This window comes from Nycticebus coucang, chromosome 2, assembly GCF_027406575.1.
Source record: "Nycticebus coucang isolate mNycCou1 chromosome 2, mNycCou1.pri, whole genome shotgun sequence".
Lineage (NCBI taxonomy): Eukaryota > Metazoa > Chordata > Mammalia > Primates > Lorisidae > Nycticebus > Nycticebus coucang.
The window spans coordinates 156713580-156740134 of NC_069781.1; the positions used below are offsets into that span (position 1 = coordinate 156713580).

Genomic DNA, 26555 nt, shown 5'->3' on the forward strand with positions numbered 1-26555 from the left:
TACACAATGGGAAAGGATATTTGCATATTTTCAATCAGACAAAAGCTTGATAACTAGGATCTATAGAGAACTCAAATTAATCCACATGAAAAAAGCCAACAATCCCATATATCAATGGGCAAGAGACATGAATGGAACCTTCTCCAAAGAAGACAGACGAATGGCTAACAAACATATATGAAAAATGTTCATCATCCTTATCTATTAGAGAAATGCAAATCAAAACCACCCTGAGATACCATCTAACCCCAGTGAGAATGGCCCACATCACAAAATCTCAAAACTGCAGATGCTGGCGTGGATGTGGAGAGAAGGGAACACTTTTACACTGCTGGTGGGACTGCAAACTAGTACAAACTTTCTGGAATGAAGTATGGAGAAACCTCAAAGCACTCAAGCTAGACCTCCCATTTGATCCTGCAATCCCATTCCTGGGCGTCTACCCAGAAGGAAAAAAATCCTTTTATCATTAGGACACTTGTACTAGACTGTTTATTGCAGCTCAATTTACAATTGCCAAAATGTGGAAACAGCCTAAATGCCCACCAACACAGGAATGGATTAACAAGCTGTGGTACATGTATACCATGGAATACTATTCAGCCATTAAAAAAAATGGAGACTTTACATCCTTCGTATTAACCTGGATGGAAGTGGAAGACATTATTCTTAGTAAAGCACCACAAGAATGGAGAAGCATGAATCCTATGTACTCAATTCTGATATGAGGACAATTAATGACAATTAAGGTTATGTGGGGGGAGGAAAAGCGGAAAGAGGGACAGAGGGAGTGGGGTTGGGCCTTAGTGTGTGTCACACACACAAAAAAAAATAATAAAAAATAAAAAACCAAAAAAAAAAAAAAAAGAAAGAAAGCAAAAACTTGGGACGGCGCCTGTGGTTCAGTGGGTAGGGCGCCAGCCCCATACACAGAGGGTGGCAGGCTCCAACCTGGCCCCAGCCAGGTAAAACAGCAATGAGAATTGCAACAAAAAATAGCTGGGTGTTGTGGCAGGCGCCTGTAGTCCCAGCTACTTGGGAGGCTGAGGCAAGAGAATCGCTTAAGCCCAAGATTTGGAGGTTGCTGTGACCTGTGATGCTATGGCTGTCTACCGAGGTGGACAAAGTGAGACTCTGTCTCAAAAAAAAAAAAAAAAAAAAAGAAAGAAAGTCAAAATTTTAGGCTGGGCATGGTGGCTCATGGCTGCAATTCCACCACTAGGGGAGGATGAGCTAAGATGATCATTTGAGAACAGGAATTTAAGAACAGCCTGAGCAACATAGCCACACCCTGGTCTCTACAAAAAAAAATCAAAAATCAGCCAGCCTACAGTTCTAGCTACTCAGGAGGCTGAGGATCACCTAGATGCTGAGGTTGCAGTGAGCTATGATCTTGCCACTGCACTCCAGTCTGGGCAATAGAGCAAGACCTTGTCTCAATCAATCAATATTGCTCTTTTAAAAAGTCAATTGTGCTGGGCATGGTTGCTTTCACCTGTAATCCTAGCACTCTGGGAGGCTGAGGTGGGCGGATAGCCTTGAGCTCAGGAGTTCAAGGCCAGCCTGAGCAAAAGTGAGACCCCATCTCTACTAAAAATAGAAGAACTGTGGCAAGAGGATCACTTGAGCCCAAGAGTTGGGAGTTTGCTGTGAGCTATGATGCCACTGCACTCTACCCAAGGTGACAGCTTGAGAATCTAACTCAAAATAAATAAATAAATAACAAGTCAACTGTATGAAAATGTTATTTTGGATGATTTCTGGAGACCACATACTTTAGGCAGGTGAACAATTTATTTCTTGTTATTAAATTGTTCAAAACATCCTAGGAAAAAATTCAGTTAAGAGAGAAGATTCAGGGCGGCACCTATGGCTCAATGAGTAGGGCGCCAGCCCCATATACCGAGGGTAGTGGGTTCAGTCAGTCATAAAACTAGCCCCAGTCAAACTGCAACGACAAAAAAAGTAGCCGGGCGTTGTGGCTGGCGCCCGTAGTCCCAGCTACTTGGGAGCCTGAGGCAAGAGAATCGCCTAAGCCCAAGAGCTGGAGGTTGCTGTGAGCTGTGACGCTACAGCACTCTACCGAGGGCGACAAAGTGAGACTCTGTCTCTAAAAAAAAAGAGAGAGAGAGAGGACACAATATTAAGAAAGAGAAATAGCTATTCGAAAGAGTTATTATGGTTATTCAAATAAGACACATAACTTTACCAATTTGAAAATCTATACAACATTATTTTCTAGGAAAAAATTACCAATATTGAGTCTAGAAGTAGAAAACCAAATAAAATAATCATAGAAGAAAAGAAGATAACTACTGATCTCCTTCAGATGGATCTGAGTCAAATTATTTTATGTGAGCTTACTTTTTCCTCATTAATGCAATATAGGTTCACTGAGGAAACTATGAAAAATAACATTATAGGCCAGGTGTGGTGACCAATGCCTATAAATCCTAGCACTCTGGGAGGCTAAGGCAGGTAGATCACTTGAGGTCAGGAGTTCGAGATCAGCCTGCACAAGAACGAGACCTGGTTTATTTTGTGGCAGGTTCCTGTACTCCCAGCTACCTGGGAGGCTGAGGCAAGAGGATCTCTTGAGCCCAACAGGCTGTGAGCTCTAATGATGCCACAGCACTCTATTCAGGGTGATAAAGCGAGATTCTGTATCAAAAAAAATTTTTCTTTTGGCACCAAAATAAACTTGTAGTAAGTTGTTATTACATGTATGAACAGGAATTAGTTTGAGGCAGTAAGAATAAGACATCAATTTGAAAAGAGGCCCTACCAGAGTAACATGAATTCTGTTAAAATTGATGAATAAACATCAATTTTTATGGTGACACTTGGGTGGAAGAATGATGAAAACACTGCTGCTTTACAAAAAGTGGTAACAGTGTCCCAAGGAAATCAGCAGTTTACAAATGGATAACTTGTTTAAAGAAGGGATGACATGATGTTGAAGATGAATCCCACAGTGGTAGACCATCCACATCATTTTGTGAGGATAAAATTAATCTTCATGTTCCTATCGAAGACGACCAATGATGAACAGCAGAACAAAAGTTAACACTATAGGCTGGGTGTGGTGGCTCACGCTTGTAATTCTAGCACTCCAGGAGGCTGAGGTGAGTAGATTGTTTGAGCTCAGGAGTTTGAGACCAGCCTGAGCAAGAGTGAGACCCCATCTCTAAAAAATAGCTGCATGTTGTGATGGGCAACTATAGTCCAGTCCCAGCTACTCAGGAGGCTGAAGCAAGAGATCTATTGAGCCCAAGAGTCTGAGGTTGCTGTGAGCTATGACACCATAGCACTTTTCCAAGGGCAACAAAATGAGACTCGGCCAAAAAAAAAAAAAAAAAGATCTAACACTGCAGACATCCGAATTATTTTAGCTTACACAATTCTGGCTAAAATATTAAAATTGATCAAACTTTCCACTTGATGGGTGTCAAAACTGTTGTACCCAGATTGACTGTGACAACAGCAGAGCTTTCAATGGCAATTTTAAAGAAGTGGGATCAAGATCCTAAAGCATTTCTGTGAGGAATTACAGCAGAAAGTGAAACATGGTTTTACCAGAACAATTCTGAAGACACAGCACAATCAAAGCATAGGCTACCAAGAAGTAAAAAATGGTCCAGTCAAAGCAAAAGTGGACTGAGCCAAGGTCATGGCAACTGTTTTTTGCAATGTTCAAAACAATTTGCTTGTTGACTTTCTGAAGGCCAAAAGGAGGATAATACCTGCTTATTATGAGAGTTTTTTGAGGAAGTTATCCAAAGCTTTGGCAGAAAAACAGTCAGGAAAGCTTCCCCAGAGAATCCTTCTCCACTATGACAATGCTCCTGCTCATTAAACAATTGCAATATTGCAAGACTTTTGATGGTAAATCATTAGACCTCCACCTTACAGTCCTGGTTTGACTCCTTTTTTTTTTTTTAGGAAATGAAAGTTTACTTAGAAATTGCAAACATTTAGCAAAGATAAGACAGACGCTATTTCCCATATTCTACATTAATACAATAATTTATAGCTGGTTTGGTACATGGTCACATGATAAAAACAAATCTAATGGAAAGAAGAACGTTTCATTCTGCTTTTCTGCCACTTATCACAATTTAATAAGTACCAGTAAGTACTGGAAGACATCTGCATAGGAAGATTAGAATCCTAGGGCTGTTTGTTAACATACATTATTATATTGTAAGAATAATATAAAAGAAAATAGGTAAGAGATACAATTAACATGCAATTTAAGCTATCATTTTGAAAAAACAGGACAGAATTTACTGAACACAATGAAAAATTTGTTGCTAATGATGTTGTTGCAATCAGCATTGTCATGTATTTCACATGGCAAGAATTTCTTCCTCCTTAAATAATGCTTGGCAAATTGGAATAGGTTTATTCTATCTCTAGACCATTCTTTTCTTCTTAAATTAAATCATAGCTGTGTATATCAATGCGATCACGGGGTACAATGTGCTGGTTTTATATACAATTTGAAATATTTTCATCAAACTGGTTAACATAGCCTTCACATAAGGACTTTTATATTCTACATTTAGTAAATTTCACATGTACCCTTGTAAGATGCACCGTAGGTGTGGACCCACCAATTACCCTCCCTCTACCGTTCCTCCTCCCTCCCCTCCTCTTTCCCCATATTCTTGGGCTATAATCGGGTTATAGCTGAAAGCTATAAATTGGTTTCATAGTAGGGCTGAGTACATTGGATATTTTTTCTTCCATTCTTGAGATACTTTGCTAAGAATATGTTCCAGCTCCATCCATGTAAACATGAAAGAGGTAAAGTCTCTATCTTTTTTTAAGGCTGCATAATATTCAATGGTGTACATATACCACAATTTATTAATCCATTCATGGGTCGATGGGCACTTGGGATTCTTCCATGACTTAGCATGAATTGGGCTGCAATAAACATTCTGGTACAAATATCTTTGTTATAATGTGATTTTTGGTCTTCTGGATATATACCTAGTAGACAAATTGTAGGATCGAATGGCAGATCTATTTTTAGATCCCTAAGTGTTCTCCAAACATCTTTCCAAAAGGAACGTATTAGTTTGCATTCCCACAACAGTGTAGAAGTGTTCCCTTTTCTCCACATCCACGCCAACATCTCTGGTCTTGGGATTTTGTGATGTGGGCTACTCTTACTGGAGTTAGATGATATCTCAAAGTAGTTTTGCTTTGCATTTCTCTGATGATTAAGGATGATGAGCATTTTTTCATATGTCTGTAGGCCATATGCCTGTCTCCTTAGTTTTTCTTTATGTAAGTATTTCAGCTGGCAGGGGAGATACTGTGATCACAAAGGTGGTTTTCCCAGGGCGAGGGTTATTCATTGCACTCTGGTCATGCTGAGCCCTGCGATTTCCCCAAATGTGGGAAACTCAACTACATAATTTGTGGTGGGGGACTGCGTTCCTGCTCTCCCCTTAGAAAACTCGAAAAAATAGCAGTTTGACTCCTTCTGACTGCTTTTCCCCCTCTACAGTTTCTTGAAACATCTGTAAAGGCCACCCATTTTTCTTCAGTTAATAACATTTTTTTGTGTGTGTGGTTTTTGGCTGGGGCTGGGTTTGAACCCGCCACCTCTGGCATATGGGACCGGTGCCCTACTCCTTGAGCCACAGGCACCACCCCAGTTAATAACATTTTTAAAAAGAGACTGGATTGATATGATTAAATTCTGAGACTCTCAGTTCTTTAGGGATGGACTAAATGGCTGGTATTGTCGCTCACAAAAGTGTCATGAACTTGATGGCACTTGTGTTGAGAAATAAAGTTGATATTTTTTATATTTTTTATCTTTATATTCCATGTTCTATGAATTTTTTGAAGTCTCCTTCATGCAAGAAAAACCCTGCTAATAAATCGCCACTGTTAAGGACTCATACAATTAGAATGGAGTAGTCAAATAAAAGTAATATATAAAACGGGAATCCAATTGGGCAATAAAGTGGCTGCAATCTGGGTGGTGGGGGTAGAAACTCATTTGGTACAAATCAATCAGGCAGTTAAATGTTGTGCAAAAGGTAAGGTATTGTGTGAGGGACAATATGTGAGGTGGTTTTGAGAATCCCATTACTACAAGAAGAGGCTTAGTTTATTCATTTGCTGTTTGAGAACCATCACAGAAGCAATACCCAGTCCTGTGCCTGGTCCAGAATCTCTGACCATTACCATTACCACAGTCCTGAGTTAAGGTAGAATGTGTCACCTTGGTGGGGTGTCAAAACACATAGGGATTATGGCAAGTAAACTAAACCCAGGATCTCAGTAATCCACATCAAAGTGAGGAATACATTTCTGATTATGATGATATATATTGTGAAGATATTTGAAATATTTAAGAGGACCTAATATCTTAGATGCTCTGATGCTTTGAATTTAATTTGAAATGCTTAAAGGAATTTGAAATTAGACCTATGATTTTAATTTAAAAATGTCTGAATAAAATTTAATTAAGCTTGTAAACAATGACTGTTTAAGAGATTTTAATGTATTATATTTAAGAGTTTAAATTTAAGTTTGTTGGTATTTGAATGCTTAGGAAGATTTCATCAGATTTTAGGTCTTTCACAATAGCTATTAAAAGTGTGCACATAAAACAGATTTAACAGGTGACTGAGTTTGGAATGTCTCAAGAAACCGGGCAAAGTGTGCAAATGATGTTTTGGATTTAATCCATTAAGTTTTGATTAATTGAACATCAAAGATTAAGTAAAATTGTTCATATTTATATACAAAATCAACCAGTTTGTAGCAATAACAAGCTTTGTAAATTGATCTTAAAGACACAAGACAAATTAGACTTTTAAGGTCCAGCTTCAATAACTATGAAATTATTTAAGATAGCCAGTAATTAAGCATCCCTTCCAGTGCCCCGAAGCCCTGCTCAGATGCTAACACCCAATGGACAGTGTCTGTTCATGGGAGTCCAAACCCAGGAGCTCCCTCAGAGCAGGTGCCCTTGAGACACGCAAGGGCCTTGGTAGACACTGGAAGGTAGTTTATTCTCCACCTCTCCTTGCTGATGGGGATGGGAAGTAGAGCAATGAGGTGAGGGGCTCTTAGCTGGGAGTAAAGATGGAAGAGTGTCCTGAAAGACTGGAGTGTTCCACTGGCAGATGAAGGACAACTGCATCCAGCCTAGCAGTTACATGCAAAGACCACTGGCCTGATGACCAGAAGAGTCAAGGGTAGGCAAAGCTCCTGTCAATCTGAGGGAGAAGTTCCAATGTGACTCTGCAAGGCTCCTGCACATTATATTTTTATTATTTATTTATTTATTTTTTGCAGTTTTGGCCGGGGCTGGGCTTGAACCTGCCACCCCTGGTATATGGGGCTGGCACCCTACTCCTTGAGCCACAGGCACCACCCACAGTATATTTTTAAACAAACTTTTAAATTTACATTCAGTAGAATGAGCTCTTTTTGGTGTATAGTTTTGACAAAGGCGCCAAGTCATATAACCATTACCACATTTAGGACACAGAACAATTCCATGCCCCCCTCACCCCACCAGAATCACCTCATACTAATCTTTGAAGTCATCCTTAACCCATGGCAACCACGGGTGTGTTCCCCATTCCTGTAATTTTGCCTCTTCTGGAATGCCGTATAGATGGAATCATTCAGTATGTAGCCTTTAGAGCCTGGCTCCTTTACTTAGCAGAATGCATCTGAGACCACATTGTTTCAATACCATGTAGAGTAATATTCTGAAAATGTTGCTCATCCATTTTGCCACCAGGCCCCTCTAGCCACAACTATTTAAAAATATTGGCTGGCCCTCAGCATGCTTACTTTTGAAGGCTTTTGCATGACATTTAGAATACATTAAAATGCAACTATTTTTGATATTTAAGGTAACTTTTTTCCTGTAACTTTTTCTTTCTTTTTCTCTTTTTCTGTTTTTCTTCACCTCACTCTAACGGTCAGGAATTTCCTGTAACTTTTTAAAAGAATCAGTAGAATTTGCTTTTAAAACTATTATTTGTGACTCTTTACTAATTATCATAAAAATATTTTTAAAAGCAAATACTGAATTTAACAATTAATGAAGTTCACAGGATTATACATCTTAAGACATTTAATTCCTTCAGTATGCGGAGCATTCTCCTGGGTCTCTTCCAGTCTAAGACAAGAAGCTCCTTCCTGGAGCCTTCTGTGCAGGATTCTAATGGAGAAGTGGACAGTGTGCCTCTTTTGGAACATACCTGGATGTGCATTCACTGCGACTGCAGTGAGGGTTACAGCGGCTTTGTTCTGCTTTATAAAGAAGTTCTTAATAAATTAACTAAACCTTTGGTGATCGCCAGGCAGACTAGCAGTAAATAAAGAGGCTGGCGACAGTCCACAAATTAAAAGAAAAAAAAGGACATTTAATTCCATTTATTAATTTTTAACTTACTATGTAAAGAGGCTGGCAACAGTCCACAAATTAAAAAAAAAAAAAGGACATTTAATTCCATTTATTAATTTTTAACTTACTATGTTAGAGACAACATTTTTTTTCAGGTCTCATAGTCCCCTGGAAAGCTCATGTACCACAGGCACCATGCCCCAAGTGCTTGATAGAGCCCCCCCAAAACTCCATGACTAGTCTTCATGATTCCAGCCTGCACCAGTGAGGGAAGGCATGAAAGAACAAACACCCTTTCTAAAAACATCCTATGGCATAGTAATTCTTTTTTTTTTTTTTTTTTTGAGACAGAGTCTCATTTATTAACCCTCGGTAGAGTGCTATAGCGTCACAGCTCACAGCAACCTCCAGATCGTTGGGCTTAGGCAATTCTCTTCCCTCAGCCTCCTGAGTAGCTGGGACTACAGGCGCCAGTCACAACGCCTGGCTATCTTTTTGTTGCAGTTTGGCTGGGGCTGGGTTTGAACCCACCACCCTTGGTATATGGGGCCAGTGCCTTACCCACTGATCCATAGGCACTGCCCAGCATAATAATTCTTAAGATTTGATCTCAGGAGAGGGGAGAAGGAGTGGGCATTGGTGTGCTCCCACTTAATGGGCACGATGTACGGGTATATGACACACCTCCTGGGTGCGAGACACTACTACAAGAGGGACTCTATCTAACAAATGGCAAACCTTGTAACCTAGTTGTTTGTACCCTCACATTAACCTGAGATGTGTCTTATTCATCACAGCAACACCCGTGATACTGAAAAACTAGAAACAACCCAAAGCCTATCAACAGTACATTGCTTCAGCTGTGGTACATCACACAATGGAATACCATGCAGCCCTGAAAAGGCGGGAGGCACATTTACACACGCTAACAGCAATTTTCACAACTAAGTGAAGACACAAGTTCCAAAAAGCAATGTGTGGTCTGAGTACATTTCTGTAAAAATGACAGTCACTCTAATTTTAAAATGTTAGTAAATGTGGGAAAAATGGGAAACTATACAACAAATTTAATAGTTGTTACCTCCAATAGAGAAAGACTTATTTGTGTGAGCATGTTGTGTGTGTGTGATTGGTGGGGAAGGGGGACTTTCATTATCTGCTTTTCTGTAACATTTGAAGTTTTTACAAGAAGCATATAGTACTAATATTACTTTGGTAATCAGAAAAATGTAATAAATATATATATATTTTTTATTGTTGGGGATTCATTGAGGGTACAATAAGCCAGGTTACACTGATTGCAATTGTTAGGTAAAGTCCCTCTTGCAATCATGTCTTGCCCCCATAAAGTGTGACACACACCAAGGCCCCAATAAATATTAAACAACTGAAACACAAATGGGACTATTGGAAGTTGAGAACTGGTGTTCTGAGTGTTCAAGTATGTTGAGGATGAGCTCAAGATGATTCTTGGGTTAGCCAGCAACTTGTCCTCTTCTCCAGGTCAAAACAACCTAAGCGAAAACACCTCCTTTCTCTTCTTTCTACAGCCAAACATTCTCTCACCAAACCATAATCATCCACAAAACACAAGATTATTTGATAGGCTGCAGAGGTTTCTGGAAAATAAGATTTCCACATTGGGAAATTAAAGAGAGCCTTGGTTGAGGAGGGAAATTAGAGGACAATATTATCCCTCCAAGTTCTACATGACAACTAAAGAACTCCTAAGCCAATCCACTGTGTGTCTGTTTGGACAAGATGCTCCACATCTAGAAAGGACCTCAAATACTAGAAGGTGAACATAGTTGACAGATACATGATGTGTAAACACACACACACAAAGCATGCTCATAGGATATGCTAATTTTAATGAGGTATTTTGATGCCATCCCAGAGATCTGGGAGGTCAATAGGAATTTGCAGTCTTGAGTCAAAATGGCCCCAGAAGACGGACAGCTTGAGAAAACTAGGCTGGTGATGTAGCTGGAAAGCACCACATCTCTCTGCTTTGTGCCCACTGGCCTTCCAAAGTCTTCTGGTGGTGGATCACAGAGTCTCAAGCTCTCATACTTGAGGAACTGCATGGATACCACAGAAGCTGGCACTATGATGCCCAGGTGGTCCTGAAAAGGGCCTCTTTGCTTTGCTCCCATAATTATGTCAAAAATTGTGAGCGTCCACACCGGGTCAGAACAAGCAGCAGAGAAGGAATGCTATACAGACCAAGCAGCTTTTGTGGAGACCTGGCTGGTGTGTGATCCAGCTGCCTGGGTGTCCAGCTCTGCCTATGGCTTCTGCTCCCGTGGATGGTGGAAGATGGAAGCCAGCAGTCAGAGACAAGGCTAGATGGCTACCACTCTCACCTCTCCTGGCTGTCCTAGGAGGTGAGGACCAAGGGAACCAGTGAAGGCTTATTTGTAAAACAGGTTCTCTTTTGTTTCCTCCACTTAACAAATGCAACTAGCGCTGCCATGCCGGCCCCTCACGAGTGGGCCACTTTCCCTTCCAGTACATGGGTGCTTCAGAACAGATTCAGAAGCAGCCCTTGGATCTGAGACCCCGACCCCTCTCCTGCCTCAGAACAGCAGACTTAACTGTCCTCCAAGGCAAGACGTTGCTGTGTATGGGGGTATTTAGGGTGGCAGGATCAGGAGATGAAGTGAAATGTGGAGACATTCATAGTCATTCAAGGTGACATTTACCCATCACCTGCCATGCTAGGTGTCTCATCTGATTTGGAAGGGGGTCAGGAAGGATGCTGGCTAAGGGATGTGCTCAAGGCAAGGCCCAGCTTTCCTGGCTCACTGAGTCTCTTCTTTACACTTATCTCTATAAATAGCATCCTTCAAACTGGCTCTCCTGGCCTCAGAGACGTCCCCTGCTTTCTCTGGTTACAACCTGGCACAAAAGCACATCTGTCTCAGTCCTCTGTGGCCACAAATCTCTATACATGGCTCCTTCCATACTGAAAACTCTCCATACATTTCTTTTAAAACCTTTTATTCAATAATATATACTTTTAAAATAATAATATGTAATTGCCCGCCATGCCATGTATTGCTCCCGCTGCCCCACTGTGAAGCCTGTGGCCAGCTCCTTAGCATCGTTTGCTATAAAAACAGGCAGCCACAGGACAAACCAGGGGGCACAGGAGAGCAACGTAACCAACAACCATTTTGCATACCCTTCACATTTCCCATGCTTTCTGGGTCGGGAGGAAGTCAACAGGAAGCCAAAGGCAAGTGAACCTTTTACATTCGGAAGTGAGGTTTGATATACGGTGGCGGCTGCCCTTCAGCTGGTCTAGTTCGTGCTCGCCAAACCTGCCACCATTTTGTGTCTGCTCACGGAACGTGATCTCTCTACACACGTTTGATTTGGTTCTTGTTCTGCTTATGGAAAAGTGGGAGGAACCGCAACAGACCTGGGGAAAGAGACGGGAGGAGGGGAAAGATGGCATTAATCAACCTGAGCAGTGAGGGGCAGGCCTCCCTGCTGTGGGACAGAGTGCAACATGGCCTTCCTATGTCACTTGGTGGACAACCTTGATAGAACTCACTCTGTGATTTCAGGTTATAGTCAGTGCCCTCTGCCCTCCTCTTCTGGTCACCGTTAACAGAGGCAGTCTCTAGCACAGCCTTGTGTTGAGGAAGGCACGCGTTCTGGAAACACCAGAAACAGCGTGTGAACCAGTCTCCTACTCCTCTGGGGTCCAGGACGCTGACTGTATTTGCCCCGAAGCCTCTGGACCATTCTGTGCAAGCCAAGTTACAAGTTCAGCAGTCCCAACGCTAGCTCCCTCTCAGATCTGACCTGATTTATTGAGGACATCTTGGGACTAATAATCAGAGGACTATCTTCACTCAGGAAAAGGGCCGAGTCCACTAATAAAAAGCAGTAAGTGAACTTAAAAAATATTTTTAACCCTCTCCTGGAAATAGCTGTCTGGCATGACCTGGAAACCTCCTTTCTCCTCCATGTCCAGCATAGCGAGTGGGTGGTGAGATGCCAACAGTGGAATTCTAGAAGCAATGTCTCCCAGAACAGGGCTACAATAGGAAGGACCATGCACCTGGCAAGGAGTCATACAAAAGTCATTTCATGATAACTTTCTTTGGGTAAAGGGTGGCTCCACTGCTGAGTGTTTGAGAAGGGTTGCATGGTACTTAAGGTTAAGAACGAAGGGACTATGTTTGCCTTTAAGCATTTCAACTGATTTCCAAGCATCCAGCTCCCCAGAGGATCAGGGAGAAGCAAGCACGGTAATTAAAGACACACCCATCTGCCAAACAGCATTCTGTACCTGCATGTGTTGCAAGGAACATCATAGGGAGAGATTTTCACAAATGCAGAATACTGGGCCACAAGGTTAAAGTTGTGCAATAAAACAAGGCAATCTCAAGGGGTAGGTGTGGTATAGCTAAGGAGCAAGTACAAAGAGACAGAGCCACCAGGCAAGGGCACCCCTCCACTCCCACTTCTGCTAAACGGAGTTTTCACAGCAAGGTGCGACAAAGACCTTTGCAGTTCAAGGTTTACCCCTCCCCCCCAAAACAGGAAGCACAAGTTAAGGTCCTCATAGCAATGGTGTCTTCCATTTGGGAAGGCTGGTTATTGTCAACATTTTTATTTATGAAAACAGAATGTAACATGGCATTTTTCTTCCCCCTAAGGGCAGCAGCACATAAATCATACATCAGTCATCCAGTGATACAGAGGTGGCCAATTGTGTCTGAAGTAGTCACTTGCAAAAGATCACAACCCAGGCAGTAGTGTTGCTTTTCTGCAAACAGAAGGAAATAGAAGGCTCCATGGTTCTTGAAGGTTATCCAAGCTTCCCACTGGATGTCAAGATTTCTGTCCCAACCTTAGTCACCACTTACAGCAAGCAGAGCCAGCAAGTATAAAACCGTTAATTTATTGATTCAAAGTTTTTTTTTTTTTTTTTCAACAATCCCCAATACATGCAGTTCAGGGTTAAGTATCACATTTGTAGCACATTGTTGAGTCTCAACACAAAAATATGTATCACCTGTATAATCCCATCACATCTTTTCCCAGCCTCTACAATACCTGGTTGGGAGTGTTTCCGTTAACACATCTATCTAGCTCAAAAGCATGGTGTTACTGTTTTTCTTGGCCAGATGTTTCCCTGCCACTTCTGTTCCCTCCAGTCCCACTCTGGGGTTGGTTTTTCAAAGGCAGGACATTATCCAGTCTTAATTTATTAAGCTCACTGACAAACTTTGGCTCCTTGTGTGCTCGTGTGGACCCTGTTTTTGCTTTTAGACACATTTATTTAAATGACTGTGACTCTGATCAGTTATTATCCACTCATTTATTGCAGGAGGGAAGTTTGCTTTTTCCTGTGGGTGCTCACACAGTAACACAGGTTTCTGAACTAATCATTTAATCTGAACTGGCATTAAATGCATTATTTATTTAATGCATATATAAAAATTCTTCCAGTTGTTGCATGTGTCCATCCCAAAGTAGTTCTGCTTCTGTCCTTGTCAACGCAGCACCCGGGAGAACCTAAGTCATTTCCCTGAGTAGGCACAGACTTTGCGTCCCAGGCACCCGCCCGCTCTGGGACTCAGCACCTGACGCGAGAGCACCACCTTTCAGCCTCACTGGAACCAACCCAGGGGCAGTGCCCTCCCCAGAGCACATTCCAGAACGCGAGCTTGGTGTCCTCTCATTTCATCCCCTCAAGAAGTATGTCTCCTCTTCAAGATCTACCGTTAGATCATATTTCTTATTGGTTCCTTTTCTTTTGACAATCCCTGCCCCAGCCACTCTCTCTAAGTCCCCAAGGATTACAAGTCCTTCTCCATCTCCTCTGTCAGTCTGAGATCACCTTCCTCTGCAAGGGAACACATTGCTTTAAACCTCGAGTACTGACATGTCACAGAATGTCCAGGAGGGGGCCCAGCTGAGTGACCCGTGTTTAACTGCCTCAGTGAACAACACACTGGCCCTTCCCTCACCGATGAGAAGACCCAGGAGAGCTTGATCTGCATCATACAATCAAAGGCTTCTCCCACGCAGCCACCTACCTGGCCTACAGAGACAGGACAGGTGCAAGGCCAGCTGAGAGCATCCAGGACAGAACGAACTGCCACCAAACTACAGATTCTTAGCACTTCATTAGTTCCACTCGCACCAAGGGATTTCTCAGCCAAAGCAAACCTTGGTTATGTTCATCTGTGGCCAAGAAATGATGATCTGTCGATTTGGCAGAGGAACCTTTTGTTCTCACCACACCAAGTCTATGTCCTTGAACATAGGCAGTACCTGAGATGATAGTGTAACACTACCCTGTTCCCCACATTTTTTGCGTTTCTTTAGGAAATAATTAAGTCCTTATCATAGGCACTTTTAACGTGTTATAAGGTAATGAAGCAAACAAATGAAAGTTACTGAGTTTAAGACCAGGCAAACTGAAGAGGATACTGGGTGGGGTGGGTAAATTTACCACAGCCCAGTCTAACTATTAGACTTCCACTCCTGCACACACGGGTGTACATGCATGTGTACATGCACACACACGCACACCCCTTTTGGAACTCTCCAAGACCATCTCCTTATTCAGGGAAATACCCTAAAGTTTTAGGGTCCATCTGGACACAAAAGGTTTTTGGAGACGGTAAAGAGAAGGTCTAGGCTGGACTCACCTCAGTTTGGGAAAGAACGGCCAGACCCAGGAGGAGGGAGCCTATCAAACCCAGTTACGCTAGAAGACGTCTAAGGCATGAAAAGAGGTAAAAAGTATATAGTTGCTGGAAAAGTAAACGGTATGTTTAAATGGGGAGAACTCCTGTGTCAAAGCTATAGTCGCAGAGCCCAAGGACAGGCAGGTCAGCTGTGCTGGCACCTACTAAAACTTATGGTCAAAGGCTACAGAGGCTGAGGTAAATCACCTGACACTCCTCCAGATGTTCTGTTTGCCTCTGGGGCACCCAAGAGAAAGTAAAAGGGTTACTTCACCAAGTACCCTTCACCAAGCTTCACCAAGACCCTCTAGTTGACTACTCCTGCCTGGTCCAGACAGGCAACTTAAAAAGGGGTAGGCATTATATGAGATATCCACGTAACATCTGTACTCCTATAATTAATATTTTGAAATACTAAAAAAAAGGGAGCGGGAAGGGGAATGGCTGGTACGGAGGTGGTAGGTGGGGGAGCAGGAAAGACTTGCAGGGCACATCTCCCTGATTATAACCTACGGTTCAGAATTGCTTGTAAGGGCACAGCAGAAGGCTTTTGATAATCCAAACACTGACTTTTGCTGCCTGCCATAGCAACCTGTTCAGCTGAGCTCTCACATCTTCTTTTTCATTTACATGTAGAACAAATGTTTACATTAATATACAGAATGTGCAATGCAGGCGGGCAGCACTGGTATGAGAACTTTAACTGAATGCATTTCTTGGTTTTGGGATCTTACTTTTTAATTTGTAAACTCAACTCTATAATAAGAGAAGAGTTTTGTTTGCATTTTAAGTTCCCACAGACCAAACGACAAAAAATAGAATCTACATTTAGAGATAGGACCTGCTACTAATACCAATAAGATTTTATTGGAATATGGAATGTAAACAGATGCTTCAAACAAACGATCTAACCTTATAAAAATGTATGGCATTATTAAATAGTTCATAAAGAAACCGTAAAGTGTGATTGGTGGTAGACACTCCTAGCCCTAGCCTAGGTGTGTGAGGTCCCCAGAGCCGTGCACGGCTCTACAGTTGGGGTGGGGGACTGCCCTGCCAGTAAACTGTGTTGATAATGAGTCCCCAAAATAAAATTAGCCCTAGTTTTTCTTTTTAAACAAAATCTTTCTTTGCCAACATGAAAATCAGCATACTGGATCCAAAGCTTTAACACCTGTGCCAAGAGCTCCACTTCTTTCCCCAAGTCCCTTCTATGTTCCTCTGCTCTCAGTTGCTGAGTTATCAGATGGTTCTGCCCGTACAACTCCAGTACCTGCATGCAAAAGACTTATCTTTGCCATCACATAAATGTATCAAATATCAGAGCTTAAAAATACACATTACCCTCATTACAGTGGGAAATTACTTCTTCCTTATGGAGATAAAAAGAGGGAAGGGAGAGATGATATATTTCTTTTAAACAAGTCTTTCCTGAATAAATTCTAACAGATGTCTCCCCCCTCCCTGACCTGCCTGAAGACTAACTTTCCAGCTTTAGCTATGGTTGCGAACAAAAGCTCTGTTTCAGAGAGGTGTAGTAAAATAGGTGCACATATAGGGAAGTGCTGGGAATTGGTGAGGTTTTCCTAACAAGGCTGCCAAAAAAACAACAAAAAAAGGCTAAACAAAGATTTTATGGTTAGGCAAATCAACAAAAGTTATAGTGAGCTCCAAGTTATGCACTTAGCATGGAACTTTTGATGAGACTGATAGATCTGTTCATGGCATTGCAAGGTTTAAAATGATGCCTCCTAACATCAAAGAGGACTTGTGAAGGTGACTGCAGTTTGCTTAAAGGAAAACTGCAAAGATGAGGTACATTTCCTGGAGAGCTCATGTCATAAAAAAATACATAAAACATGAATTTGTAAAAGAGCTTAAAAAAAAAAATACTGTCACTGTTTTATTATCTCCTTTTCATAAATGAGGCTGGTGTATCAGTACAGTCTGCTGACCTTTTGCTAAAACTTGAGCCTGAATCTCACTGAAGGAAACCAGACCACAATGGAATAGATAGGAAGTCAGACATTCAGAGCTTGTTGACTGAATAGGTTAATTCAACTGTGGTGCCCTGTTAAATAAAGGTAAATTTACAACAACTCCGAGTCTCTCATCTCCCATGCATTCCAAAGGCAGAGCTCCTTCAGATCCTGAACTACGTGCATCAGCGCGCTGCCACAATGGCAGCTCCCTGTAGACTAGTACTGGGGAGTTTCTTTCTTTTTGACAGACTTTTAGGTCTTTACTCTTCTTTGCGTTTAGAAGGAATGATTAGAATTTCTTTTTATCACACTGTAGTTTTCCTTCAAGATTTGTGTCTGGTTGGTTGGTTTTATTGGCAAGCATCAATGCCGCATTACCCGTCGCTTTCCAGTCTTCATCGTGCTGCCGTGAGACCACTGGGAAGCACAGCATTGTCTGCACAAGGCTGGGACTGCTCCTTCACCACAGGGTCTATAAGAAAGCAGGATGAGAGTCAGCTCATCAGGGCTGCTGAGTGCCAGAGAGAACACCATGGTAAAACCCAGCTCTTCTACCGTGAGGCAGGCAGAGAGAGACAAGAACGATGGGCAAGCCTGGGTCAGGACAGCAACAGAGGGAGACAGAAATCCCAGAATTCAGGTCACAGACATATCAGACACTGAAAAAATCATCAGGAAAGTTTTCTTTCTTTCTCATGCCTCCTCAGAGTACAAACTCAACTGCTGAGAGGCACAGAAACCCTAATTTTCTACTGTTTAAAATTTCTACAAATTTTGTGTTCTTTTCTTTGAATACTAACATCATATCCAACGTCCAATTTCTTCAAGGCATGTGCAATAATAAGCACTTTGGAGGGAAAGGTGAATAAAAAGAGCCATCAGAAGACAAATCAGTTTCAAGCAACAGTAGTTTAAAAAAAATTTATTTTTTTTTTGAGACCAGAGTCACCAGCTGTTGCCCTGGGTAGAGTGTCGCAGTGTCATAGCTCATAGCAACCTCCAATTCCAGCTCAAGCAATCCTCTTGCCTCACTTTTTTTCTATTTTTAGTAGAGATGGGGTCTCACTTTTGCTCAGGCTAGTCTCAAACTTGGGAGCTCAAGTAATCCACCCTCCAGAGTGCTAGAATTACAGGCGTGAGCCACTGTGCCCAGCCAAAAATTTTGAAATTGAAGAATGATACGTACTTAGAAAAGCAGACAGGCTTGGTGCCTGTAGCTGTGTGGTTAGGGCGCTGGCCACATGCACTGCAGCTGGTGGGTTTGAACCTGGCCCAAGCTTGCTAAACAAAGGAACAAAACAAACAAATAAACAAAACAAAAATAGCTGGGTGTCGTGGCAGGCGCCTGTAGTCCCAGCTACAAGGGAGGCTGAGGCAAGAGAATCTCTTGAGCTCAAGAGTTTGAGGTTGCTGTGAGCTGTGATGCCATGATACTCTACTGAGGGTGACATAGTGAGACTCTGTCTCAAAAAAAAAAAAAAAAGCAGACAGATCATGAATTTTACGTCATAAACATCAATATTCTTTTTTTTTTTTGGGAGAGACAGAGTCTCACTGTACCACCCTCGGGTAGAGTGCCGTGGTGTCACACGGCTCACAGCAACCTCTAACTCTTGGGCTTCCACGATTCTCCTGCCTCAGCCTCCCAAGCAGCTGGGACTACAGGCACCCGCCACAACGCCCGGCTATTTTTTTGTTGCAGTTTGGCCGGGGCTGGGTTTGAACCTGCCACCTTCGGCACATGGGGCCGGCGCCCTTCTCACTGAGCCACGGGTGCTGCCCAACATCAATATTCTTAATCTGATCTAACTCAAAGGGTAAAAATAGCTTTCTGTGACAGAAACTGGAGAGGATTTCTGAGGTGTACTTGGGCTGAGGTCTAGAAGGCTAAAGGTAAGGCCTTTTTAATTTGCTGTCTCCTTATGCTTTTGGGCCATAGGTTCAAGGACATTGCAATAAATTTTTCAGTCAAGAATTGAGTTAATCTCTGGGGGGAAAAAAAAGAAAGAAAGAGAACATACTGGCCAAGCAACATATAATCACTTTAAGGCAGTGGTTCTCAACCTTCCTAATGCCGTGACCCTTTAATACAGTTCCTCATGTTGTGGTGACCCCCAACTATAAAATTATTTTCGTTGCTAATTCATAACTGTAATTTTGCTACTGTTATGAATCGTAATGTAAATATCTGATATGCAGGATGTATTTTCATTGTTACAAAGGGGTCGTGACCCACAGGTTGAGAACTGCTGCTTTAAGGGCTGTTAGTTTTCATCTTGATTCAGAAAGTGAATTGAGAAAAGTTGCTTAACCTCTCAGTTCCCCAGTTTCCCTCCTGACTGGACTCAAACATGACAAAATGAGTCAGTTTTTGAAACAGAAGTTACCGGTGGGAAGGACAGCACGCCTGCGTAACAATGAACAACCACACACGGTGAACGCTCCTAAGCAAGGTACAGATACCAGCAGCGCGGCCAGGATTTCAGGTCTCTCCACATCTGCTTTCCTTTCCTCAAATTCCTTTTATCCACCCATTTCCTTCTTTAGTAATATTCTATGGTTATCTTATTACTTCTTAACTGTTTTTTGAAGGTAGGAATAATCTGTGGTTAGGTTTCCATACCACAAATGTATATATTTCAAAAGAAATTTTAGTTGGCGCCTGTGGCTCAGCAGGTAGGGCGCCGGCCCCATGTGCCGAGGGTGGCGGGTTCAAGCCCAGCCCCAGCCAAACTGCAACAAAAAAACAGCCGGGCATTGTGGCGGGCGCCTGTAGTCCCAGCTACTTGGGAGGCTGAGTCAAGAGAATCACCTAAGCCCAAGGATTTGGAGGTTGCTGTGAGCTGTGTGACGCCACGGCACTCTACTGAGGGTGATAAGGTGAGACTCTGTCTCTACAAAAAAAAAAAGAAAGAAATTTTAGACACTTGTGATCTATTAATTCGAAGTGGAGGGAGATGTCAGACTGGACTTAGGGGAGCCACAGCTAGGGCATAAGCAAACACCCTTGGTGATCAAGAAACTCATGTGCAAAGCTGTCTCAATTGTCTTGAATGACTGAGACCAAATTCCAAGTATGATTCAACCCAAATACCTAGAATTCCCTTGACTGGCCTCAAAGGCAAGGGTGGAAGTCTTTTTCTTTTAAGAATACACACTCCTGAAAACAGTCCATGGAGACTCACAGAAATACGGGTGCTCCATGGCCTCTTTGGCAGTCAATCTCTGTTGATGGTCATATCGCAGAAGTTTGTCCAGCAGATCTAGGGCCTCGGGGCTGACAAGGTGTCTGTTCTCACTATGGATAAAGTTTTCCCAGCGTTTCCGTGAATGTCTAAAAAGCAAAGTGAAGCATTAATATTCTGAGACTAAATCCAAAGGATTAAGGCCAAAAAAGTCCTGGAATACTGCACTGATTACCAGCTTGTTAAATTTCATCCTTATTTTTTCATTCTTAACCCTCCATAGTTATTGCATCCTGAAACAAAGCTGTGCTCTGTGACCAGATACACAGAATTAGTTGAAACTTGTACAACTGACTTAGAATTTGTGAAACCTTTCTTAGATTATTCTTTACGTCCCAGTCTTTTAGGCAATTCTGGGTGAGGCATGGAGGTGACAGGGTAATTTTTACTGGCGAAAAGATGTATTTAGAGGACTAGCCTCAGCAACACAGAGATTCCATAAAATAATTACTGGAAACAGCGTAACATTTACGAATTACACCTTTCCAAGATTTATTGTTAAAATCAAGCATATGCTGTACTGGAAAGCTTTTCTCTGCAACATTATGATTTTGTTTTCTATTTTCTGTTGATAAACAGGCTATTTCTTGGACAAGTAAAATGTTTAGAAGACACATGTAAATCATGCTCAAATATCTCAAAATAAGCATGAGGGGAAAAGGACGATATTTCAATTTTGAAATAATTAAGAAGAGGGAAAAAATGATTTTGGTTAACCTCTCCTCTTCTGAATTAGGTTAAGGCCCCTTTCTCTCTTGTACTTACTGTCCCAGGATGTCGTTGAAGTGTGGATCTAGGTCTATGTGATATTTCTTCAGATACCCATACAGCTCATCTGTACCCAGAACCTTGGCAATGCGAACAAGCTGAAACACAAAACAAACTGACCCAATCACTGAGCACAGAACTCACTGTGAGCCTGTCAGGATGCTGCACCATGGAATCAGATTTCCACACCACTGAATCTCCAAGGACCACACATACAAATCTGAGCCTAGGGCAGGCAAAAAGACCTGAAATTCACATGAATGCAAATTTCCAAATTGCCTTTAAAATGACAAGACAACTTGTGACAATAATCTAAAAGTTGATGAATATGGACACATCACAATCTAATGACTAGAACTGAGTTTTATACGACAATAGGGTGCACCTACTTCTCCAAAGATTTCACTTTGGACGTTCGCCATAGACAGCCATTATCTGTCTCTGTATCTCAAGGACCTGCTAAACTGCACACAAAATTCTGTGAAATTCTCTATCTTGAAGAAAGCTAATATGCAGACACTGAGTGATATTTAGTGGCTCAAGGACAACATTCCATCTAAAGATGCTAATTTCTTGGCACTCAACCCTAAATAAGAACCACATCTGGTGTTTGCTCACCTGGTCATAGTTGTCCTGTCCATGGAAGAAGGGTTCCTTTCGAAAGATCATACTTGCTAACATACAGCCCAAACTCCACATGTCCAAGCTATAATCATACATCTGAGGAAATAAGGACAACCAGTGAGCCCAGAGTGTTAGAAACCCATTTATCTGATCTGAATTTCAACCTTCATTTGATCTTTGCATTTATTTTAGAAATAAAGCTCCTTTCCTTCCATGAAAAGTGGCTGAGAAAAAACTAAAATTAGCATTTTGGGGTATAATAAATGGCTGGGTTTTGAATGTACTCAAACTGACTAAATAAACAGCAAACCAGAAAAAGCCCTAAGTAAGTATAAACAGAACCCTGAGCAGCTTTGCTAACAAGTATACCTGATAGTCCACAAGGAGCTCTGGTCCCTTGAAGTACCTGGAGGCTACACGAACATTATACTCCTGAGCAGGATGATAGAACTCTGCCAGACCCCAATCTATCAGTCGTAGCTACAAAAAGGACAGAAATGAAACCTGTGAAAAGTGTGTTTCCGGATAGAACAAGGCCACATCACATTAGGTTACAAACAAAAAATTCGAGCAGGTGCACTGGTTAAAAAAAATGACACTTCCAGTAATGCATAAGAGGTCATTTGTAGAGCAGAGTACTTTGACTGCTATTTTTTTTTTTTAAATTTAAACCATTCTGGTTCATCACTCTAGATAAACAGAGCTCAGTCTTTTTTTTGGCCTCCATATGACTTATGCATGTAATGCATTCCCCATTATTCACAGCTCTCTTTTAAGCTCCAGACATAAGTGAAAGGGTTGGGGGCACATGCCCCAATCCAGGACTGAGGCATTGCTCTACCTTTCCATTAATCTACTGCTAGCTGATTCATTTACTCACCAACCACCAGAGCTGGATATCAAAAATAGGAGAGACCCAAGTGTACTTTGAAAGCCTGGCAGATTGGTCTGCAGGTCATTAAGAATGAAGTAGAAACCACCAGATGTAGTTTCTTTCTGAGGCCCTCCAGAAAACTATGACCAAAATAAAACAAATGACTGCAGTTAGTGTCATCTGTGTACTATGCCATGCAAAGTAGAAACTGACACTGGAGACTGGAGGAATCACTGTAACCAAAGTCACCAAAAAAACCCAGCATGTGTCTACAGAAACCATCTTGGGACTGGACAGCTTTCTGGTCTGCTCTGAGCCTTCTAACAAAGGCTTGTGGCTACCTGGCTGTAATGGTACCTTTTTCTGTTGGTGATCTATCATGACATTGTGAGGTTTCACATCCCTGTGCATGATTCCCTTGCTGTGGCAGTAATCCAGAGCCTAGTAGGTAGAAAGCACAGAGAAAAGTAAGCAAACCCTCTACCACCCCCCAATGCAAGCATATTCTTATTATTTATGACACTTGGAATATAGTCTCCCAAGGGGCAGCTTACTGCCTCTAAAAAAAGAAAAAAAAAAAAACATGCTTCTGAAGGCACCCTTGTTCTCTGTGCACACCGCAGTTGGCAGAAAGGGGGCTAAGGGAGGAACATCAACGGGTAGAAGGTTTCTTTAAAGGGAGGAATGACAAATCAGATTTGGGAACCTCACTAGAGTAGTTCAAAGGACATGCCAGAATCCATGTGGACAAGAAGGATCACATGGAAATGCATCTTTTCACATGGCTTGTCTTTTTCATGGTGCCCCCACATGGGTTTTCTAGATTAAAAAGCATTAGTATTTTCCTTAAATACAATCCCTGAGCCAGGTGGCCTTTAAAAATTATATTATTATTCTAAGGGAGAAAATTGCTTCCTATAAGATTACTGGTATGTAAACAGGATTTTTAAGTACATAAATTAATGGTTTTAGGTAAGTTTCCCATCACCCCCCAGACACCCCCTGAGCTTGTGTGAAGTCAATCCCCACTCCTTACTACTCCCAATCTCCTCCCTGGCCTGGCCCCAGCCACTGATCTGCTATTTGTTGTTGTAGACTTGACTTCTCTGGACATTCAGAAAGTGAAATCACACATGTATTAGTACTCTACCTTTTTTCACTCAGTACAATTAATGTTTTTAAAATTCATCCAAAGTTGCCTTTTTCTTGGTAAGTAGTATCGCACTATAAGAATGTACTAGTTGATGAGCCTTTGGGTTGCTTCCACATTTGATTATCATGAATAATGTTGCCATGATCATTCATATACTAGTTGTTTAGGGGACATGTTTTCATTTGTCTTGGTAGATTCACAGGGGTAGAAGTGTTTAGCTATAGGGTAAGTTTATGTTTAATTTTAAAGAAACTGCTTGTTTTCCAAAGTGGCTACACCATTTTCTATTTCCACCAGCAACACGAGGGTTTCAGTTTCTCTACATTCTCAACAATACTTGTCATTATTCATCTTTTTGATTAAGGCTTTACCAGTGGGTGTGAAGTGGTATCTCACTATTGCTTTGATTCATATTTCCATAATGAGTGATGAAGCAGAACACCTTTTCAGGTGCTTACTGACCTTTGTATCTTCTTTGGAGAAATGTGATTCGAATCTTTCATTCATTTGGTTTAAGATGCTGCTGCTTTTTTTGTTGTTGTTTAAACATGAAAATTTGCTCCTAAATCTTCCCTTCCCAACATAGGAACTATTTTCATAAATCTCAGAGTCGGGACCTTTGATTTGTTTTAAAAGGCACTTGAAACCTACACAAGGTCAATGATATACTCAAATAGTAACAGCACCCCAAAATCATATGGTGCCTACTACGTGCATGGCACTGAGTGCTCTTGGTAGAGTTTTCTATGGGACCAGATCAGGATTTTTCACAACCCCACTGGTACTGTTGACAGTTAGGGCTAGATAATTCTTTGTTGTGGGAAATGTGTTGTGCAAAAGAGGATGCTTTGCAGAATCCCTGGCTTCTACCCATCAGAAGCCAGTAGTGCTTCTTTAGTTTTAATAGCCAAAAATGGTTCAAGACTTTGCAGAATGTACCCTGGAACCAAGCTTAATCTGGCTAAAAAACAATGAACTAACTGTACAAGGCATCTTTATGCTGAAGGAATACACAAGCTGAAGAATGATCTCTGGAATCAGCATTCCAGGAATAAGCTCCCCTAGTCTATATCAAATTTTGCTTTCCCAGATATTAAACACAATTCTTTTTACTTGAGGATCAAGAACAGGCAATACTAAACTATGGTGATTTTTAGAATCTTCACAGGAGGACACAAGAGAGATCTACCTGTGGGAAGTTCACATATTCTCTACCAGCCCTATCCTACAGAACTTTCTGCAACAATGGAAAATATTCCATATCTGCACTGTACAAAATGGTAACCACTAGAGACATGAGGCCAAAGAGCACCTGAAATGTGGTGCGACTAAGGAACTAAAATTTTAAGTTTAAACTTAATTTAAATAGCTAACTATGGGCAGCAACTACAAACTGTACTGGAGATGTAGATCCTATGTAGATGTGGGTGAAGGTTTTACATATGAAAAAACTCTCTTCAGTCACAGTCTGCTTTAATTTATTTATTTTTCCTTTGTTTTACAATAGTTGTGCAATCTTCCAAAGTGCCGAAGTGGCAGTGCTTTATGAAACCTGCGGACATGAGGGCAGATCCCTCGAATCTCCATCACGAGAGCATCCTGCTGCCACAGCAAGGCACTGAGCAATCACACTTGAGCCCTCGCCCTCAGTTTCAATCTAGTTAAAGATTTCCTTCTCTTCCCAACTGCTATTTTTCTTTGCAGAGAAAATTTACCAACTGTTGATTCTACCATTTTGCCTAGTCTTTGCTCAAAGGAATAAGCTAATTAGGATCACAATAGCTGGCATGTAAAAAATACCTGACAAAAGCCAAACACATACAGTAAGGTAATTAATTCTTTTGCCCAGTTCCCTAGTCAGACTTCCTGTGGAGTTACTGACATGCTTTAAAATTCCTTGGGAAATTATTTTGGTCTTAAAATCTGGTATAGTTTCTAACTGTTAAACATGAAAGACGTCTTTCAAGTTTCATCTGGGATTCTATGCCTCACTAGCAGAAAGGAGATGCTCTTACTGCTTAGCTGCCACCTTCGGAAAGCAGAAAGGACAGGAGACACTGAGTGACAGCTGCATGCCCATTCTGGGAAGACCTGCATTATTGGGATGTATTCACTTGATCCAAAGGCAAATGTGCTACATTATAAATCTTTACCTTTGGTGTTAGCTATAAGCAAAAAAATCTCAATACTACCTTCCTTAAAAATAGCCAACAGCTCTCACAGGGTGAGTGCATAGGCTAGTTTGGGAAGCACCTCCAGAACAGAAAGTAGCCTGACAGCTCACAGGTCCACAGCACTGTGAATCTCCACACCAAGGCTTCAATTCTAGTCTGGAGAGGACGTGGACAAAGGAGGGATAAATCATGCTCTGCTTCCTCCATCTTTCTAAACTTGACAACAAAAAGACCCACTGGACCTAAGAATGAACCCTTGAATCCATCATCTTGGCTCTCTCTAGTGATAAGTGCTAATAAGAAAACACACTCATCGCTTCACAGAGCAAGTTCTTCAAATTCCTATTCCCTGAAGTCCAGCCGTGATTCACCTGGGCATTTAGTTCAAGCAACTGTTCGCAATCCCTTCAATACTCCATTTTGGCAATTTTCTTAAATAATGCCAGTACCTTAGTCATTTCTCCTTATTCCAGAGTTTCTTAAATGGAAATCCACAACTCTCCTAAAACTTCATATAATACAAGGTTGGACGATTAAGTTTGTGAACTTGTCCTAGAAAAAGTGCTGCATACCACATTGCTGAATATCACTATGGTCATGAGATGGCCAAGGGGAGCACTT

General features: G+C 41.6%; 1 protein-coding gene and 1 non-coding gene across 7 annotated transcripts in view; one reads left to right on the top strand and one right to left on the bottom strand.

Moving 5' to 3' along the window:
• Positions 1-5303: 5303 nt before the first annotated feature.
• LOC128580249 (U1 spliceosomal RNA) lies at positions 5304-5464 on the top strand. Its single transcript, XR_008378575.1, has one exon. It is a non-coding gene; the product is annotated as a U1 spliceosomal RNA (small nuclear RNA).
• Positions 5465-11381: 5917 nt separating this feature from the next.
• CSNK2A2 (casein kinase 2 alpha 2) overlaps positions 11382-26555 on the bottom strand; it is a 41275-nt gene continuing 26101 nt past the window's right edge. For 2 of the 6 annotated variants that reach the window (XM_053602934.1, XM_053602964.1), the window contains exons 6-11: positions 22965-23048; positions 22103-22213; positions 21728-21829; positions 21107-21207; positions 20282-20430; positions 13010-17568 (exon numbers count right to left, since the gene is read on the bottom strand). In XM_053602934.1, the coding sequence (XP_053458909.1) occupies positions 17492-17568; positions 20282-20430; positions 21107-21207; positions 21728-21829; positions 22103-22213; positions 22965-23048 (624 nt within the window). In that variant the 3' untranslated portion in view covers positions 13010-17491. Of the gene's footprint in view, positions 11823-13009; positions 17569-20281; positions 20431-21106; positions 21208-21727; positions 21830-22102; positions 22214-22964; positions 23049-26555 lie in introns of those variants that run through there. The other 4 variants (XM_053602924.1, XM_053602943.1, XM_053602951.1 and 1 more) reach the window with 4 other exon arrangements.